The sequence below is a fragment of the Amblyraja radiata genome, chromosome 27 (assembly GCF_010909765.2).
Source record: "Amblyraja radiata isolate CabotCenter1 chromosome 27, sAmbRad1.1.pri, whole genome shotgun sequence".
Taxonomy (NCBI): domain Eukaryota; kingdom Metazoa; phylum Chordata; class Chondrichthyes; order Rajiformes; family Rajidae; genus Amblyraja; species Amblyraja radiata.
The window spans coordinates 26,232,414-26,254,288 of NC_045982.1; the positions used below are offsets into that span (position 1 = coordinate 26,232,414).

The 21,875-nt window shown below is 42.0% G+C and overlaps 1 protein-coding gene across 3 annotated transcripts in view; it reads right to left on the bottom strand.

Moving 5' to 3' along the window:
* Positions 1-311: 311 nt before the first annotated feature.
* nfyc (nuclear transcription factor Y subunit gamma) overlaps positions 312-21,875 on the bottom strand; it is a 77,013-nt gene continuing 55,449 nt past the window's right edge. For all 3 annotated transcript variants that reach the window (XM_033045507.1, XM_033045505.1, XM_033045506.1), the window contains exons 9-11: positions 16,251-16,361; positions 12,087-12,158; positions 312-5,013 (exon numbers count right to left, since the gene is read on the bottom strand). In XM_033045507.1, coding sequence (XP_032901398.1) covers positions 4,897-5,013; positions 12,087-12,158; positions 16,251-16,361 — 300 coding nt within the window. In that variant the 3' untranslated portion in view covers positions 312-4,896. The remainder of the gene's footprint in view (positions 5,014-12,086; positions 12,159-16,250; positions 16,362-21,875) is intronic.

A 21,875-nucleotide genomic window follows, 5' to 3' on the forward strand; every position in this document is an offset into this window, starting at 1 on the left:
GCTTTGGCCTCTGGACCTAGTCTCCTAGTGGAAACATCCTCTCCACATCCACTCTATCCAGGCCTTTCACTGTTCGGTAAGTTTCAATGAGATTTCCCCCCTCATTCTTCTACACTCTAACGAGTACAGGCCCAGTGCCGTCAAACGCTCATCATCATACAAGTTGGCAATGTGGAAGAGTAGAGAGAACTGCAGCGAATTTTAAATTACTCCAGCATTGGTCCCTCGATGATTAGATGTAAAAGTGTCCTGAGCTGTAAGCTTCTTTGACCTCCACTTCATCAACATTCAAACAAAGCTTCATACGAGTGTTTATAACAAAGGTTTTTATTTCTAAAGATTTATAAAGTAAAAGTGGGAGAATATCAAAGACTCTGGATATCAGAAAATTCTTAAGACAATTTCAAACAACAAATGCACTCGGTGTATTACACACATGTTGGAGAAGTGCCAGACATTGTAGCAGAGGGCCTGATGTACAATATTTCCAAATGGAAAAGACACTCAACCATTTTAGGGGAGGAGCAGCAGCAATGTCTGCACCTTTCCAACTTTCAATGAACACAAAACTCTTTAAAGGAAGGATATGGGAGCTCACCAGAGATAATGACTTGTGCGTATATCTTGATATCCTAGCAGGATGAATGCAGGCAAGTATGCTAACAAAGATGGGGTACATTGAATGTGAATAATTCCCAGAGGAGGGAGAGAAGGGAGAAGCAATCAGGAGTGGGGTAGAGTGGGTTTCCTCATGGTAAACACCACCTTGGAAATACAAAGATCATTGACTATTCTATGATGCATCACAAATGGTCCTTGTATAGTCCTACCCTAATACGGCAGTATCATCATGACCTCTGCCTAACTCGATTCAGAATCCCTGCATCTTCATTGACCCAACAGAATCTTTTTTTTTTTAACTCAAGTAACAATAATACAAAAAAACTAACCAGAGTTCCCATGGGACCACCCAAAGTACATGTTCCAAACAAGTACACATTTTCAGGGATTAACAATTTTCTGCAATAAAAACACACATTGTGGGCAAGGGTGTATTTGGTTCCACCTCAAGCACGGTTAGGATTTCTTTGGGAAAAGCTCTTCAAGCTTTGTTCCAGTATTAGTGTTACCATTTCCCAAATGTGCGAGGCGTAAAGGATGGGCAATCTCAGCATTTTTCTCAGTCCTGTGCCATTGACCTGGGAGGGAATGGATAGTCAATGCTAAGTCAGACCGTTTCATCACAACATGCTGGATAGAAAATAAACCCTGATGCCACAGGAGCAGCTTTTATGTAGCTTGCTCCATTGCTCAGATGTCACAACAGATACCATCTTCATGGCCTTACACCACAGTTGGTAGACACACTCAAAATTACAAAGGAATTTGGTAGGAAGAAATGTCCCCACGGGCAGGTAAGTAGAGATGAAAGATGTAGTTAAAAACCTGTGCGTAAGGGAAGAATAATTTTGTGTTACAATCTGGGAGTTACTATCCAAAAGGTGGTGGAAACAGATTTAATACTTTTGCAAACAGAAAAAAGGACTGGAAAAGCAGAGGTTACAGTGATATGACCGACAGATAAGGAAACTGGACAACAAATCAGGCCAGCCATGATCTCATCACATGCTAGAGCAGATTTAGGAAGTCAAGCAGCCTGCCCCCAATTTAAAAGTAGTCATATTAGAGTACAGGAGGCCATTCAGTAGCAGTTCTATGCAAGAGCAATCCAGCCAATCCCACTGTCACAAAATGCTGGAGTAACTCAGCAGGACAGGCATCATCTCTGGAAAGATAGAAGGAATGGGTGACGTTTCAGGCCGAGACCCTAACTGGATAGTTTTCCCAAAGAGCCAGCATCGGCCAGATGAACTGAATAGCTTCCATCTACACAATTCTATAAAGGAATTAGTACCATTAGAAAACTAATGTGCTCTGACCCCTGCTGGGCAGAATGAAAAGAGAAGGATGCCGTTAAATGACATGAGGCTGACTTTGATCCTGCAATCCACACAGTAACTGTTTGCATGGATTACTGATCGCGTTCAATCCTTCAAACAGGTATTTTCACCTCTACTGATTTAAAATCCACATATGAAGAGTAACGATTTATAGGGCTATTGGCCAAATTCATGCAACTAGGACTAACCCAATATGCCAACTTGGTCGGCATGGATGAAGTGGGCTGAAGGGACTGTTTCCGTGCTGTATAGCTCTATGACTAAACATACTGGTCTCTCAGTACCATTACCAGAGGCAACCAGTGGTTGTAGGGATTGGGAAGGAAAAGAGTTGAGATCAAAGATATCAGTCGAGATCTTACTGAAGGACAGAGGTTAACCGATCTTCTCTTGCTTCCATTTCAATAACAGGAACGGACTACAGCACAGTTAACAGGAAATAATTTCGATATAATAAACAGACTATTGAAAGGACTAAGGGTCCCCTATGGAGTAGCCAACCGTGTTCTTTGCGAGGGGACTTGCTCGCTACGTTTGGTAATATAGTAATTCAATTTGTTAACCTACATAAGTAGCAACGTTGGGAAGATGCATTTCATTTTGGAACTACAGGTAGTAAAAAATCAAGTGAGGCAAACTTCCTAAGTAATGGAGAAACTGATGAAGCAATATTGACAAGACCCAGTTCACAGGGAGGAAAATAGTGCAGCATTTACTCTTTGAACATTGTCAAATGACTCAAAACTACATCAAGAGAGAGGTGTTGTGTTCTATTAGAGTCAATAACTGCAAACACTTAGCCAATCTCCCGGAACAAGGGCTGTATTCCTGTAATTTAGAAGATTAATGTGTGCTTTACATAACATTTTCAAAGATCTGATGGGATATGGAGGGTAAAAAACAATACTTGCTGGGTCATTCTTATTTCTGTGGGAGCAAAGGGAAAAATAAGAGGCAGGCATGAAATATTCACCTACACAGGAAGGTGAAAGTAATCTGGAATTCTCTTCATCAATTGGCAATTCTTGCCTGGAGGTTAAATTTGAGATTGATAGGATTTTGTTAACCAAAGACTTATATAGGGAATCACAGGTATACAGAGCCATAGATACACTGTGATCTCATTGAATGACAGAAGGGTTCCAAGGGATTTATTTATGGGCTTCTCTGGTTTCTAACTTTTGACTGAAAGAGCACCTACCCCTCACTGACTGCAGTTCTAAGTGGTCATCCATCATTTACCACAGCTAACCAGGGCTGAGTAAAAAAAATGCTGGCCATATCATGAGAGTGGATATAACACTGTGCATAGGAACATTTAAAACGCTGATTCAATGCTCAGCAACATAGCTTACGCCAAGTTGCATTACAATCCAGTTACAGCACCATATTGAAGTTTCTGTTTCTAGTCTGCAAAGCAGAAAAGGAGACATTGAAGCACTACAGAAAACACCCACGGGCCTCAACATTGGTGCCACAGGTCTCATGAGAAAAGCTGAGCAAAACTAGATCTTAAGCAAAACACAAAGTGCTGGAGGAACCTAGCAGATCAGGCAGCATCTGCGGAGGGAATGAAAAGGCAAAGTTGCGGGTCTGGATCCTTCTGAAAAATTGCCTGTTCATTCTCTCCACAGTTGCTGCCTGTCCAGTTGAGTTCCTCCAGCACTGTTTTGCTCAAGGTTTCAGCATCTTTAGTTCCTGGTGTCTCCAGAAACTAGATCTGTCGAGTTTAAAACAGAGAAGATCAAGAGAACCACATGATAGTAAATGCGACAATAAAAAGTAGAATTCCAAACAACACTGTAAAAGATCCACAATACATGACTTCCAGTGGATGGAAGGCAACTGTGGTACTGCCACCGAGTCATTTATGCAAAGGTCAACACAAGGGTTTTCATGAAGAGTGACAATGGCAGAAATCTGGAATTATTATATTGCACGATAAGAGGTGGATGCAGGGTAAAGTTTAATATTTATTGCTGGTTAGATGAGAGGATCTCCCTCATCCATATTACCTTGCAGTATACAGGCCAAATGTCATGGGAGGAACCAGGAATCTCCTTCAACGTGATGTGGAGGGAAATTACTAAACACAGCACGCTGCCAAACAGGGAGCCTCAGCATGTAATGAGGGTCCTCACACAAATAGATACCCTCTTATGTCAGGAATAAACCAGCACGTGACCAACCCACGCAGCTTTACAGCATAACGCAGTTCACTGGTCACTTAGATCCAAGCAGTCGTTACTTTAACACTAATTTCAAGTAAGGTTATAAATGAGGAAAATTAATTTCATTTTCACCAATAGCTGAAAGACTTGAAGTTATTATGATGCATTCTGAAAATAAAATGTAATATTTGACTAAATGTATATGTGCCAAACCCAAGTGCCATAAGTAAATGTACCTTGCAGGAAATTGAACCTGATACTATAAACACATCCTAATGATCCATTCTCCAGTTTTCATCAATGTGCATGTAGACATTTTAAAATTTGTCACCGATAGAGAATATTAGTTTATAAATGTGTTACTACAAAACTCTGGATGAGACTGTCCCTTGGTAAGTGAGCCAAGAAATAAATCTGGCTACCCTGCTCACATTTATAAGCAATTGTTGCATTTCTTTATATAATAAAAAAGCCGAGGCACAACACTGTACAAGTCAACGACAGAACAGCAATAATCTCAGTGATGGTACTGGATAATCAGCACGGACAAGAACTCCCTTCCTCTCTACTCTTGTATTTGCACTTACAAAGGTCTACTTGGAAGGAGTTTATTGCATTTTATATATGTACAATTAATTTTACTTAACACAATGCAATGGTGAAAAAAACTTTAAAAAATCAATTTCTATCCCAATTATTTAGTGGCTGTACTATTTATACAATGGCTTCTGTGGCAGTTGCTCTCCGCTCTCCATCACTTGAGACTATTCTGTGACCTCGGCCGTCTGTCCATCTACAGTCTGGTTGGTGGATTGGATGAACATAGGCTGGGTGATATCCTGTCCGGCTGGCATGGTGACCTGCTGAATCTGGTACAGCTGCTGCAGTGAACAAGACAAAAGATACACATTTACATTGCAGTCTCTCACAGATGAAGCTGAAACTTCGTACAAAGCAAACGTGCACATCAGGTTCAGGGCCTCCTCCACCTGCAGTGTATACAGAACATATGGCAAGGAGTGTGTAGGATGGAACTGCTGATGCTGGTTTACACCGGAGATAGGCACAAAATGCTGGAGTAACACAGCAGGTCGGGCAGCATCTCTGGAGGAAAGGAATAGATGATGTTTTGGGCTAAATCCCTTCTTCAAACTGAGAATCAGGGGAGAGTTCAAGTGAGTTTATTGTCATGTGTCCCTGATAGGACAATGAAATTCTTGCTTTGCTTCAGCACACAGAACATAGTAGGCATTTACTACAAAACAGATCAATGTGTCCATATACTATAATATAAATATATACCCACATGAATAAATAACATGATAAAGTGCAAATAACAGATAATTGGTTATTAATAATCAGAGTTTTGTCCGAGCCAGGTTGAGGGAAACTAGAGGTATGAAAAGGACCCAAGCACAATGAACGAACAGGAATAGATTTCTAAACCAGGTCTGTGCCAGACTTGGAAGGGAACCCAGCGGGTGGCATTGTTCAAATGTGCTCTAGTCCATCTTGGGGGCCTTTAGGCAGGGATGATATAAGTAACTGCAGTGCAGTTTGTGGACAAAGCAGACTGCAGCTACTATGCGCTGGTGGTGGAGAGAATGTATAATTATTGGTTGGGCAGCATCTCTGGAGAGAAGGAATGCATGACGTTTCGGGTCGAGATCCTTCCTCAGACTCGTTCGTCAGGGTCCCGATCCAAAACGCCACCTCTCCAGAGATGCTGCCTGTCCCCATGAGTTACTCCAACATTTTGTGTCTATCTTCGGTTTAATTCAGCATTTGTAGTTCCTTCCATTCTATATTTAGTGGTTGCTGGGGTGCCAATCAACAAGGTGGCTTCAAATTTCTAATGAGTTTCTTAGTAAGTGATGAAGTTGTACTTCTCCAGGCAAGGAGAGATTATGCAGTCTTACTGAGCAGCTTCGACCATCAGGAAGTGAGTCTTTTTACAGGATACCCAGCCTCTGACCTACTCATGTAGGCTCTGTATGTGTCTGGCTGGTGTCAAGTTCCTGGTGAATGGTGACCCACACCACGTTGATGGTCGGAGACCCAGCCAGAGCAATGCTAATCAGTATCAAGAGCAGGTGATTAAATTCTCTCTTAATTGGAGTCTTATTATGCCCCTGTTCCACTTAGGAAACCTGAACGGAAACCTCTGGAGACTTTGCGCCCCACCCAAGGTTTCCGTGCGGTTCCCCGGAGGTTGCAGGTGGTTGCCGGAGGTTACAGGTAGTGGAAGCAGGTAGGGAGACTGACAAAACCTCCGGGAACCGCACGGAAACCTTGGGTGGGGCGCAAAGTCTCCAGAGGTTTCCGTTCAGGTTTCCTAAGTGGGACAGGGGCATTAGTCTCAATTGATTTTCTCCTTCATTATCTTTTTGCTCATCCTATATTGGTTTTAATGTTTTCTCCCCAATCTAATCATATTATATATCTCTTTTCTTTCCATCCTTTACTTTGGTTGAGAAGATTAATAGAATATGACTCAGAGAATTGCAAAATATCCCCTTAAATCACAGCGCACATTTTGTCTTTATAATAATAATAATAATAATAATAATATCTTTTATTGTCATTGCACATAAGCACAACGAGATTTGGTATGCAGCTTCCATCCGATGTCATAACTTAAATAACTAATAAAATTTAGATTTAGATACCCTGAGAACATGGTTTGTAAGAAGAACATTACAACAGTAAGATAGCCAGTAAGGTTTCCGTTCAGGTTTCCTAAGTGGGACAGGGGCATTACTGCCTGGCATTTTCATGGCATGAATGTTACTTGCCACTCATCCGTCTGTGCTTGAACGCTATCCAGGTCTCACGCATGCAGACATCGGCTATTTCATTTACAGAGGAGTTGCAAATGCATGTCAACATTTGTGCAGTGAGCAAACATTCTCAGTTCTGACCTGATGGTGGAATGAAGGTTGTTGACAAAGCAGCTTAACGTGGATGGATTTAAGACAGTATGGGTCATTTCCAACAAAGACAACTAACTTCCTCTGTGAAGGGTACGACTGCAACCATTAGAGATACCACTGACTTCAGTTTTACCAAGGCTCCTTGATCCCACTGTCAAACACTGCTTTGATGTCAAGGGCAGTCACTTGCACCTAGCTTCTGGAATTTAGCTCGTCCACATTGAGGGCCTGAGTTTGGGCAGGTTAGGACTTTAATCAAGTTCAAGTTCAAGTGAGTTTATTGTCATGTGTCCCTGTATAGGACAATGAGATTCTTGCTTTGCTTAAGCACACAGAACATAGTAGGCATTTACTACAAAACAGATAAGTGTGTCCATATACCATAATATAAATATATACACACATGAATAAATAAACTGATAAAGTGCAAATAACAGAAAATGGGTTCATAATAGTCAGTTTTGTCTGATCCAGGTTTAATAGCCTGATTTCTGTGGGGAAGTAGTTATTCCTGAACCTGGTTGTTGCAGTCTTCAGGCTCCTGTACCTTCGACCTGAAGGTAGCAGGGAGATGAGTGTGTGGCCAGGATGGTGTGGGTCTTTGATGATACTGCCAGCCTTTTTGAGGCAGCGACTGCGATAAATCCCCTCGATGGAAGGAAGGTCAGAGCCGATGATGGACTGGGCAGTGTTTACTACTTTGATCCTTGGAGCGAAGGAAACGGACGAGTGTTCTTGTAGATAAGTATAAAATCATGAGGGGAATAGATAAAACCAAGGCACAGAGTATTTTAGCCAGAGTAGGGGAAATCAAGAACCAGGTTTAAGGTGCAAGGGAAAAGATTTAATACGAACCCGAGGGCAATTTTTTCAAACAGAGGGTAGTGGGTATATCAATCAATCAATCAACCTTTATTGTCATATGGAATGAGCTGCCAGAGGAGTTAGTTGAAGCAGGTACTAAAACAATTTTCAAAAATACATTTGGACAGGTACATGGACAGGAAAGGTTTAGAGGGATATGGGCCAAATGCGGGCAGGTGAGATTAGCATAGGTGAGGTATCTTGGTCGGCATTGATTGGGGCAAAGGGCTTATTTCTGTGCTATATGAATGTGACTCTACTGGGACCAAGGCTGTGATAAGGACAGGAGCTGAATGGTTCAAGTAAAACCCAAACTGGGCTTTGGCACATGGATATTAGGCAAGCTAAAGTTGGGCACTAAACACGAAGATGGAGTAATGGCTCTCTGGTAGAGAGGGATAAGCAGAGAGAGAAAAATCCTGAATGCTTTATGCGAGTGTATTAAGGATTTCTAGCACAGTCACTATACACTATGTAGGGATTGAGGAATCCATTTACGCACAGAAACAGTACTAAGATAGCAACCCAATACAATGCGAACGGTGAACAGGTTTTGGAAATAATATTGCAGAGAAATTCCACAACCCTTCTTTAAAATGGTGACATGCAATCCTCCACATTTACCCAGGAGGTCAGGTTATCATTGCATCCGGAAAACATCGCCTCCCACTGAATGACTACTCCAATGTTGTTTCCTTATGACCATGCGGGCATCTCTCCCAAACATTGGTGTTTATTGCCTGTCTTTAACAGCCCTGGAAGTTTTTAATGAGCCATACCCCAGAGAGGACGTGTGGGAAGATTGGGTATGTGTGAGATAGAGAGAGAGAGAGAGAGAAGGCATTACAAGAACAAGCAACAGGAGAAATATTTAGTTATAGACTGGTTTTTGGATTTATAAACCTTTTGCAATCAAAGATTTAAATACAGCAAAGGAAAATTAAAATCATATTGTAAACCTGGAACTGTTGCACATGCAAGGGATTTGAACTGTTGCCACAGTTAAGTTAGTGAATTGCTGTTGGTTGTCAACTGCAGGAATGCAATCCATGGAGGTCAAATCGTTCTTTGTCAATTATTTACATCTATTCCCCCACCCATGGTAAGCAGCTGCTGAATATTACCTTGAACAGCAGTTTGAAAGTTAGTGTTTTAATTCTTCAGATAAGCACAGCAATTCAAATAATAGTGATGGCAACAATGCATATTTAAGCCGGAAAATAGCCAGGATTTGGGATTCAGATGTAATTAAGATTCAATGGGAAGTACTTTCACGGGAGTCAGACATTGGAGAATTTGAGACTTGCAACTGGCAGCTCTTGAACATTCTCAGCTGGCACTCCACTGTTCGATAGATGCATACATACATGGATCAGCATGAAGACAGGCCCTTTTTGCCCACCGAGTCCACGCTGACCATCGACCACCCATTTACACTATTCTCATACTAATATAATCCAATTATATTCTCTCCATATTGTTATTAATTCCCGCAGGTTCTACGACCTACCTACACACAAGGGGCAATTTTCAGAAGGCTATTAACCTACAAACCAGCACGTCTTTGGGATGTGGGAGGAAACCAGAGCACCTGGAGGAAACCCAGTCACAGGGAGAATGTGTTAACTTCACACAGACACCACCCTAGGTCACGATGGAACTGGGGTCTCTCTTGGTACGAGCCAACGGTTCTACCAGCTGCGTCACTGTGCTGCCCAGTTTCTGGGAATTAATATAACATGTTACTCTTTCATGCTGTCCTAATATATGTCTCGGGAACCACAGGGGTTGCCTTCGCTGTGAACCTTAAATTGCAAAAATGCCAACAATTATCATTTCACTTCACCAGAGCAACATTCAATCCACTCCTCTGAGATATCTCTAGTCGATGACCGCTTCTCCCTAAATCTAAGTTCTTTTTTTACTGCTGGCAATACCACTATGCACTATGCACACTATTTCCTCGAGTTTACGAGATTATGAGGCCCGGAAGGAATGGTCCAGATTTCAGAAACGGCAGCTTTGTTCTGTAACTGGCAACATTTCAGTGCAGCGCAATCTTAGCGCGACTTTCAAGGGCATTTAAGGGCATACTCTGCCAGTAATGCCTACATCCCAAATAATGAATGAAAAGTAACAAGCACTGCTGTCTTGAGTCAAGAGCTGCTGGTGTCATCTTTAATATTTGCTCTTATCTCTTTAAAAACTTTAAAAACATCTCGATACGGTCAGAGTGCCGTCAGTGGGCTGTTATCACATGGACATATGTCCTTTTTCTTATATCACAAACACTACAACTTTAAGAGTTGTTATGTGTATTGCACTTTGGATTCTACCAAGCGTGTAAAATACAGTGTAGAGGTGCCAGTCTTCCCGACTAAAATCAAGATTTATTGAAGAGACACAAAGCGCAGGAGTAAATCAGCAGGTCATAAAAGCATCTCTTGAGAAAAAGGCAGGGTGACGTTTCGTGGTCAGAACTCTTCTTCAGACATTAACTTGTAAAGTCTGTGGAATTCTCTGCCTCAGAAGGCAGTGGAGGCCAATTCTCTGGATGCATTTAAGAGAGAGTTAGATAGAACTCTTAAAGATAGCAGAGTCAGGGGATATGGTGAGAAGGCAGGAACGGGGTACTGAATGTGGATGGTCAGCCATGATCACAGTGTATGGCGGTGCTGGCTTGAAAGGCAGAATGGCCAACTGCTGCACCTATTGTCAATTGTATCAAGAAGCAATGGGAAAACAAAACTCTTCCAAATCTGTCAGTCTCAGGTGATGTACCGTTTGTTGTTTGCCGCAGAATATCCAGGATCAATAAACGAGTAATACGTTAGATGAACTCCCCAAAACATCCTGCACTATGACATTTCTTTAGTTGGCTTAACAGTGCCTCAGACCCCTCTATCTAGCATGACAGATGCCTACAGGGGGAAGATAGTGGACTGCAGTTTAGTTCAGATACAGCATGGAAACAGGCTCTTCAGCCCACGGCGACCACCGATCACCTCTTCACACTAGTTGTATGTCATCCCACTCCCTACAACAGGGGCAATTTACAGAGGCCAATTAACATACAAACCGGTACAAACTCCACAGACAGCACCTGAGGTGAGGATTAAACGTGGGTCTCTGGTGCTGCGAGGCAGCAGCACTACCACTGCGCTATTGTGACGCCCTGTTTATGGACAGTTTGCTCAAGCAGTTTCCAAATGCCACAGCAATCCCATCGTAGTCGTTTATTCCAATGCCTTACCAACTATGCACCTGAAAACACAAAATCAACTCAACAACCTATTTCACAACTCTTTCACAAGAAAGAGTAGGGGCAAACTCTAGCAGGAAGCAGTTCACGGCCTGGTCAATTGATAAGCTCACACTACCAACCGCAAATCGTGCTTCATAACTTGCACTGCAAATAGTAAGTTCCTTTGTTCATGACAATTACTGTCCCAGTACAACAGCTCTAATCCGGTCACATATCAGGCAATGACCTCACAAATCATTCTTACAATGCGTATTAGGCAACTGCACAAGAGGACATGCATTAACAGATTTTTAAAGCACAAAAGCAACGCAGTCAGTCATTTTTAGAACATTGCAGATCTTTTCTAATTCATATTAACTTTTAGAGAAAGTTGCAAAGACTAGCTATGAATCTTGATGTGCAAAAGAAATAGGTTTATGATACTTCAGGAAATTTCCATCTTAAAACGTGAGACTATAAGCATTACTAGAATCCTGCTAGAATGGTGCAGCTGGTAGAGCTGCTGCCTCATGGTGCCAGGCACCTGGGCTCGATCCTGACCGTGCGTGCTGTCTTCCTGGTGTTTGTACGTTGTCCCATGTGGATTTCTTCCGGTTGCTCCGGTTTCATCCCACATCCCAAATATGTGCGGGTTCGTAGGTTAATTGGCTTCTGTGAAATTACCCTTAATATGTAGGGAGTGGATGTGAAAATGGAAATAACATAGAACTGGGTGTGACTGGGTAAACGATGGTCGGCATGGATCGGTGGGCCTGTTTCCATGCTGTATCACTACATTAAAATTCTAGATATACAAGTTCTAGATATACTGAAAACATGGTGCTGGACACATATTTCTGATACAATTCCTGGAAATAAAGTTTCAGATTAAATCTGATCAATATCAGCGTACCTGTCCATCAGTAAACTGGTTGTATTGCTGTTGTTGCTGCTGCTGACCCTGTTGAACCTCTGCTTGACTAACCTAAAATACGGGGGAGAAACATGTGCCAAAGTTAGATACAAGTACAAAAGAGCAAGTTTACATTTGTGTTTCCACTTCTAGCTATTCACTAGATCTCTCGATCGAACCTCGTGTTTCTGCAGCATAACTCAGAGGTGACCTAATTCCACTCTCAACAGCGAGCGGGTCATCTGCACAAACAGGCTATCTATCTAGTTCTAATTCCCCTGTGGGGTAACACCTAGAAATGCACACCTACTGACTACAAGGGCAGGCATTCATCGACGTAACCACCTTAGAGCTGAGCATTTCAGCCATCGGAAGGAATGTGTATTTTCTTTGTTTCTTTAGAGCTAAGGGGAGGGATCAGTATAACACACTAATAGTCCCGTGATCGGGAAACTCAACCTCAGCAATTCAGTTTATGAACTGTTATATTGACCTTCAAGTCAGGCCCATTAACTTAAGCACGAGTTAGGAAATCATTAATTGCCAAGAAATTCTCAATTGCTCTTGCTTTCCTGCGAGCGCAAGCAAGTCCGGGAGAAACCAATTTAGATTATAATGTTCAATGAAGCAAACAGCAAGATTTACTGATGCATATTCAGTGCAGGCAAATAGAAATGTAATACAATCGTTACAAAGTTCCTATCAATTACTAAATCTTCTGTTCATAATCAAAAGCTTTTCATCCCAAATAATCAATAATCTTGCAAGCTTCTCTGGGATTAGGCAAACTGTTTTGTTCCTCAAAATACCAACAAGTACATGACCGCAAGTCCAGTACTGTACTGGAAAAGTGAAAACAGGTTAGTTTTAAGTAGCAGTGGTGATGGGGAAAGTATAACCACTATAAAAGGAGTGTCTGTTAAGGGCCTGTCACACTTACCCGATTTTTTTCAGCGACTGCCGGCACCCGTCATAGTCGCAGCAGGTCGCTGACAATTTTCAACATGTTGAAAATCCAGCGGCGACCAGATAAAGGTACGACTCTTTGGGCGACTACTCACGACCATACAGGCGTCACCCCGCGACATGTCGCGGGGTGACGCCTGTATGGTCGTGAGTAGTCGCCCAAAGTGTATTCCCCTCTTGATTTTGGTTCTCTGCAATGGCTGTCCTGCATTCACAGCTTTTACTTCACTTTATCTCCTCTCACTCCATACCGACTAAACTGTTTACTTTGTTAACAGCACGTCACCAGGGCAACACTGGCCTCACCCCCTCAGAGATATTCCTTTGGTCTTATCTGTTCCTCCTTCACCCTGGAACCTAGTCAGAATTGACAAAGATTTTTCACTTTATTAATTGTCAACACTAAACAGTGACTATGTCTCTTTTAGTGATGCTGCTTGACCAGCTGAGTGTTTCCAGCATTTTACATTTTTAATTTTAGGTTTCTAGCCTGTGTGTTGAATAATAAAATGTATCCCAAAGAGCAGTCACACACACCAGCTCTCTATTCACTATTGACAAACCTGGGTGATTTTCAGGGTGGGAACATTTGTCAAGAATGTTCCTCTCTTGTCAACACTCGACTGCTGTATATTTAAGGTGAGGAGTTTAGGGGAGGGGAAAAGAGGGACAAGTTTTTCAACGCAGCGAGTAGTTGATACGTGGAACGCTTTGTCAGGGGAGGTGTGAAGGCAGCTGTAATCGCGATTTCAAAAAGCCTTCCAGCTAGGCAATTGAATAGCCAAGGCATAGAAGGCCACGGACCCAATGCAAGGAAATGGGACTAATAAGGCGGCATGGTGGCAGAGACCCGGTTCGATCCTCACGACGGGTGCTGTCTGTTAGGAGTATGCACGTTCTCTCCGTGCCGAGTGGGTTTTCTCCGAGAGCTCCGGTTTCCTCCAGCACTCCAAAGACGTACAGGTTTGCATTAGCGTCAGTGCGCGCGGTTCGCTGGTTAACACGGACTCGGTCGGCCGAAAGGCCTGTTTCCGCGCTATATCTCTAAACTAAACTAGGATGAGGATCATGGTCAGTGTGGATGTGGTGGGCTGAAGGGTCCATTTCCGACATGCAGGATTTTCTGACTCTACTTACTATAGGAAAATTAGCTTTCAACTCTCTGTGTCTATATGATCCTTGGCTTGGCTTCACAGAGCCATGGAGACGTCAAACAATCACTCCAATAACCATACCGAGAACGACACTGTTCAAAGTTTATGAATGGTGATCACGCCTTTAATCATGTTGTCACCTTTATTTCAGAAATAGAGGACATTAAATAGTCACCTTGAATACAGGCAGTAAGGTTACTGCCAGCAATAAAAGCACTAAAACGGACTTTCTGCCTTGGGCTATCATTTTCTACCTTTGCCATGAGTGAAACAAAATATTCTCAGCAACCTCCGGCTTTGAAATCCATTCTCACGACACACCAGAGGTCTGTGTGTAAACTGGAAAATATGCCAACACTTTCATCCACAAATTTATTTTTAAAGAGCATATCCAGCAAACCTTCAGCAATGTAGATGGAAGGAACTGCAGATGCTGGTTTACCGGGAAAAGATAAAAAGGCTAGAGTAACTCAGCATATCAGGCAGCATCCCTGCAGACCATCGGTAGCTGACATTTTGTTGCGGGACCCTTCTTCAGACTGATTGCAGGGGTGGGAGGAAAGAAAACTAGAGACTGGAGAGGCAGGACAAAGTGTGGCAGATCATAGGCGGACACAGGCAAGGGTTGGTTTGGCAGATGGTTGAGCAAAGGACAGAGATGAACACACACTGGGTGTGAGACAAGAGGATTGGAGTTGCAATTGTACACAACTAGAGGATTGCCGAGGTGCAAATTGTTTAGGAATGGTGTTGGAGAGAGCAGAGAGGGGTCCAAGGTCAGCAGGAATTATGTTAATAGTTGTGTTGCAGGGATCATAAGGCTCGAGTCATAGAGTGATACATTGTGGAAACAGGCCCTTTGGCCCACCTTGCCCACACCGGCCAACAATGTGCCAGCTACACTAATCCCACTTGCCTGCGCTTGGTCCATGTCCCACCAAACCTGTCCTATCCATGTACCTATCTAATTGTTTCTTAAACAATGGGATAGTCCCAGCTTCAACTACCTCCTCTGGCAGCTTGTTTCATACACCCACCACCTTTTATGTGAAAAAGTTACCCCTCGGATTCCTGTTAAATCTTTTCCCCTTCACCTTGAACCTGTCATCTAGTCCTCGATTCCCCGACTCTTGGCAAAAGACTGTGCATCTACCCGATCTATTCCTCTCATGATTTTGTATACGCCTATAAGATCTTCCCTCATCCTCCTGCGCTCCATGGAATAGAGACCCAGCCTGCTCAACCTCTCCCGATAGCTCACACTCTCTAGTCCTGACAACATCCTCGTAAATCTTTTCTGAACCCTTTCAAGCTTGACAATTTCTTTCCTATAACATAGGATCAGAACTGAACACAATATTCTAAATGCGGTCTCACCAACGTATTATACAACTGCAACATGACTTCCCAACTTCTATACTCAATACTCTGACTGATGAAGGCCAAAGTGTCAAAAGACTTTATGACCACCTTATCTACCTGCGACTCGACCTTCAAGGATCCATGCACCTGTACTCCTAGATCCATCTGCTCTACACTACCCACAGGCCTACCGTTTACTGTGTAGGTCCTGCCCTTGTTCAATGTCCCAAAATGCAACACCTCACACTTTTCTGTATAAATTCCATCAACCATTCTTCTGCCCACCTGACCAATCGATCCAGATCCTGTTGCAATATTTCACAACCACCTTCACTATCTGCAAAGCCACTAACTTTTGTATCATCAGCAAACTTGCCCTGTATGTTCTCATCTAAATCATTGATGTAGATGACAAACAGTAACCGGGCCCAGCACCGAACCCCGAGGCACACCACTAGTCACAGGCTTTCAGTCTGAGAAGCAACCTTCCCACCGTCACCCTCTGCTTCCTTGCATGGAGCCAATTTGCTATCCATTCATGCTTGAGTCCAGGACAGTCTCTGCAACAATGTAGGATGGTGTTTACAATCAGCTCCAACAACTGAACACATAACTGGTTACCTGTAACAGAACAACCAATGTTCAGTCTTGCAGCCTAGGATGGGCTCTAAGACATGCTCACCTGTTGTGGATTGCCTGGGGCAAGGGTCTGGATCTGTCCTTGTACCACTTGCGCTCCAGATACAGGCTGAGCCAAGCGAATATACTGCAGCTGTCCAGCATTTAACTGCACCTGAGGATAACAGAAGTAAACTTACAAAAGTAAAGATTATGAACAATTCAAGTTGTTTCTTTATATCAAATGCTAAAATCTCCAGCCACTCCTTTTGACCTTTGGTATAAGTTGCAAGCAGCAACTTCACCAAAGCAACAAGTGCAGAATATTATTTTGTTACATTCCAGGATCATTGTAGAGTCTAATAAAGCAGTAGTCAAACATTACCGGCAACTATAATTCTTTACTAGCCTGTCACCAATTAATCTACAATCTCATAAAGTTGTACATTTTCCTCATAACTTTCATTACTAAAGATAGTGACTTGCTTGCAGTGATTTAGTTTATGAAAATATCTCAAGACGCAAGGCCTCCTGTCTAAATGGTACATTTATGATGCATCCTATTTCATGGGCATTAACGTTTGTGGTCCCTTGGCAGCAACCGCAGGGCAGATAGATCTTGGTTTAATCCCATACGACGGCCATTGATGTATGAACATTGTCCATAAACAGCTTGGAGAATGGTCAACATTGGGAATCATAGCTGATTTGATCTGCCAAGATCAATTTTGAAATCCCAACCATTGCGTTTGGTGAATAAAATAGAAGCAGATTCTACTTTAAAAATGATAGAATCTAGAAAATGTGAGAATGCTCAAGGAGCTTGGTATTCAAAAAAACCCGACACTAGTGAGAAGGCAAATACATACTTTGCCTCGAATACACAGGGATTAAAGGTCAAAATGGTTGCAAAGGCGATGAAAGAAAAGGGAAACAGTAGTTTTAAAATGTTGCCTATCTCATTTAGTCCCATTTTTTTGCCTTTGGCCCATGTCACTCCAAACCTTTCCCATCCATGTATATGTCTAATGCCTTTTAAACATTGTAACTGTACCCACCCCCTGCTAGTTCCTCTGGAACTTGTCCACAGACCCAGTGGCGTTTGGGAAAAAGTTCCTCATCAGGTCCCTTAAATTATTCCCCTCGTACCTTAATCCTAGCAATCTAGTTTTTTGACTCCCTTACCCTGAGAAAGAGATTGAGCATTCATCTTACGACACAAGGTGCTGGAGTAACTCAGCAGGTCAGGCCTCTTATGCATTCATCTTATCTATGCCCCTCGTGATTTCATATACCTTTACCTTCCTACTTGGTGACTGAGTGGTAACCGTAGTTATACAAGAAAAACAGGCCTATCTCATCGCTCTTTATAACTCAAGCCCTCCAGTCACGGCAATATTCCTGTGAATCTTTTCAAATGTAATGACATTCTTTCTGTAGCTCGGTATTCAGAACCGCTCACACTGCTCCAAGTGCAGTTACACAAATATATTACACAGTTTTAATGTGATTGAAAGGTGTTGATTTTCAGAAATACCTGGGTGTACTAGTGGACGAATCACTGGAAATTATAATGCCAAAATGCTGGGGTAGCAAGCAATATGGAAGGCAAATAGAGTGTTTGTGTTTACTGCATGAGATATCAAGTACAAAGATTAAAATACATCTTACTGCAATTACGGCGCCCCAGAAGCCTGCACCTGGAATGCAATGCACAGGTTTGGTTAGCCCACCTACAGAAGGATATATTTTAATTGATGGAGCATAACGAAGATTCACAAAATCGTTTGTCGGGATAGGGGTTATCGCCCTCAGAGGGATTGAGGTTATACTCTCAAATCGAGAATGAGGTGGTCTCATCAAACACACACATTCATATAGGACCAGAATAGACGTGGGGTGGTGACATCTCTTCATGCTAGTGTCATGAATTAAGGGTTAAATAGTTTGTAAATAACAGATGAAAACATTTATGACTGAGAAGTCACTCAGGCCAGGATAAGGGGTCACAGCTTAAGGATAAGGGGGAAATCCTATAAAACCGAGATGAGAAGAACTTTTTTCACACAGAGAGTGGTGAATCTCTGGAACTCTCTGCCACAGAGGGTAGTCGAGGCCAGTTCATTGGCTATATTTAAGAGGGAGTTAGATGTGGCCCTTGTGGCTAAGGGGATCAGAGGGTATGGAGAGAAGGCAGGTACGGGATACGGAGTTGGAAGATCAGCCATGATCATATTGAATGGCGGTGCAGGATCGAAGGGCCGAATGGCCTACTCCTGCACCTAATTTCTATGTTTCTATGTTTCTATGTTAACCAATAGCGGAGCAAAATTCCCTTTACAAGAAGTGTACAGATTTAGTTACAGAATATATTCAGGACAGAGGTTGAAGGTAAGGGATTCAAAAAATATGGGGTTCGTATTAGAAAGAGGGAAAGGTTTAAAATCAGCATTGATCCTGAATGGTGAGGCAGTTGAAGGCTCACACGACCAACCTAGAGTAATGCTGTCAATATTGATACCCAAAAGATAGTTTACATTGAACGCCATCCACATGCATTCATTAGATTAACTGATAATTACAGTGCTATCCTGAAAATACACAATGGGCTGGAGGAACAAATCTTATAAATCTTACTGAGATTCAGAGCGATGGACAAGAGAATCGGTTATAAGGAGAGGCATTGCCTCAGGACAACTTTCACACTACCAGGATTTCCAAGAGGCATTTGCTAAAAGACGACTGCACAAGAAACTCCTCTCATCTGCGACTCCATCAATGCTCCACAGAACTTTAACCTTCAATTCAATCACAACATTTAGATTCTTCTAAATTTCAATGAGTGCACGTTGAACCTGCTCAATCATTCCCCAGATATAATCCTACATCCAGCAATCTTCTCTGCTCCAATACAGGTGTGTCTCTCTTTAATGAGGATCAAAACTGTACACCGGAGGCCAGGTGTGACCAGGCCAATGCACTGCAGAATCGTAACAAGAGTTCTCTACTCCCACACCCTTGCCATAAAGGTCAAATTCCATTTGCCTTCCTACTTCCTGTAGCTATGGCCAACAGGTGCTTCACGAATGAGAACACCCTGACAGTCATGTTCCATTTGATTAATATCATGCTTTTCCATTTTTTCGTATCAAAGTGAATAATCTAATTTCCCCAGCTCTCCAGATTTTTGTCGCATTTTGATTTTGCTTGGATGTCACTACTAATTGTAACATATAGCATTCACCCTCAATTGATATGACCAGAATTAAAGGGAATGGCTGCCCTGAAGGATTTGAATGAATAAGGTTAGTATATGAAACTAAGTATGTAACCTTCCCTTTATTTTATTTATAATATCCATAATGTTTGGAACAAAGACCCATCATTTATTTATCATTACTCCACAATTTGAGATTTGTAATAGAAAAAAAAAAAATCGCATGTGGGTAAAGTGCACATTGTCAGATTTTAATAACAGGTACCTCCTCATCCACCCTTCATCCTCAAAGTATCCCAATGTTTGTCAAACATTATTTCCTTAAAATTAAGTTATATTCTCTCTTCTTTATAACACTATCATTTTGTAGATAACCTGCTTCTTATAATGGATTATCAATGGTGTACAAGGTTAATGGCGCTGTTGTTTATCTTGCTTTTTGTCATTGTTCTTTTGAAAAGGAACGTTACATCTGCAGTTTTTCTAAGCTGCAGCAACCATGTCAGATTCTGGGAAACATTGGAAAATCACAACTAACGTAAAAATAATCTCTGCAGACACTCGTTTCAAGACCATAGTTCCATTTGCCACAATCAATATCTATTGATTTGAGTTTGTTCCATCTTTTCTCCCACCTTTTTTCATATACTTGAAGATAGGTGACAATAAATTATGCAAAGTCTCATTTCCTTATTTTCCATTATTAATTCCTGTGACATCTAAGGAATGAATGTTTCCTTTGGCTACCTTCATTTTTATATATTTGCACAAACTCCTTTTGTCTGTTTTATGTTTCTTACCGTCATAGTCTCAATTGATTTTCTCCTTCATTATCTTTTTACTCATCCTTTATTGGTTTTAATGTTTTCTCCCCAATCTAATCATATTATACATCTTTCTTTCCATCCTTAACTTTGGTTGAGAAGATTAATAGAATATGACTCCTCAGCGAATTGCAAAATATCCCCTTAAATCACAGCGCACATTTTGTCTTTATATTTTCCAATTCACCTTAGCCAACTCAATCTTCACACCAGAGTGAAAAGATTTGAACTTAAGACATTAATTTCAGACTCAAAAAACTATGGAGCAATAAACAGCTGGAGGAACTCAATGGGTCAAGCAGCATCTGTGGTGGCAAAGGGATTGCTGGTGTTTCACGTCGAGACGCTGCAAGAGGAGGATGAAAGGAAAAAAATACTTGCTACGGGAAAAGCAAGAAGGAAAAGTGGACAAAGGGAGAAACTGGGTGGGCTGGAAGGAGTGGGAAAGGGGCAGGGGTGAATGGAGGTGACTTGATATTTCAGAGTCAATTTTCTCACTGTCAAACTATTTCTCACTGCATCCTATCATGAAATAATCATTCTTCCTCAGGATCCTTCACTGAGAGTTCATTAATCCATCCTGTATCATTACACATGGCCAGGTTTAATTTATCCAGTTCTCTGCTTAGTTTCACAGCATATCTTTTGAAACTGTTCAGAATACGCCATCAACTTCTCTTCAACACCCCAATTGCAAATTTAGGTTGTCCAATCTATACAAGGATTAAAATTTTGATTATTGCAGTACCAGTCTTTGAAGCCCCCATTTCCCAATTTATATTCTGGGCTATAGGCTAGCCTCTGCTCGGGAGTCTACAGAGCAGTTAACTGGTTTTACTTCCCATGTTATTAGTCAACCAATTCTGCATCTATACTTTCAACTCAAGATATTTTCTCACACTGGTCCTGTATTAATAAGATGCTCAGATCATTTCTGTTGTTTATTCTTCAGAAAGATCACAGTGCTTGCTTTACCATTTGTTCAATATAACATTTTGTTCCACCCGTGTGGGAAGGAACTGCAGTTGCTGGTTTACACCGAGGATAAGACACAAAATGCTGGAGTAAGTCAGCAGGTTAGGCAGCACCTCTGGAGAAAAGGAATAGGTGACGTTTCAGGGTGAGACCTTTCTGAAGAAGAGTCTCAACCTGAAACGTTACCTATTCTTTTTCTCCACAGATACTGCCTGACCCGCTGAGTGACTGCAGCATTTTGTGTCTATTTCGTTCCAACTGTTGCTTTGTTAGTAAAAGAATTACTTCTGCAATCAAAAGGTTATAGGTTCAAATTGCATTTGAGACTGAAGAAAAAAGTCTAGCTGGAACACTTGGAAAGTCTGAAGAAGGGTCTCGACCCGAAACGTCACCTATTCCTTCGTTCCATAGATGCTGCCTCACCCGCTGAGTTTCTCCAGCATTTTTGTCTACCTTAGATTTTTCCAGCATCCGCAGTTCTTTCTTAAACAGGGAGTGCCACACTGACAGAGGCTCAAGATTTAGCTGGTCTGGTCATCTCCTTCATGAGGATTTAAAATAATCCATGAGATTATTCCAAAGAATACCAGGGAACTATCCTTATGTCCCATCCAAAACTTCCCTCAAATAATCTGGTGACTGACGTTGTTCGAGGGAGCACTCCACAGGTTGG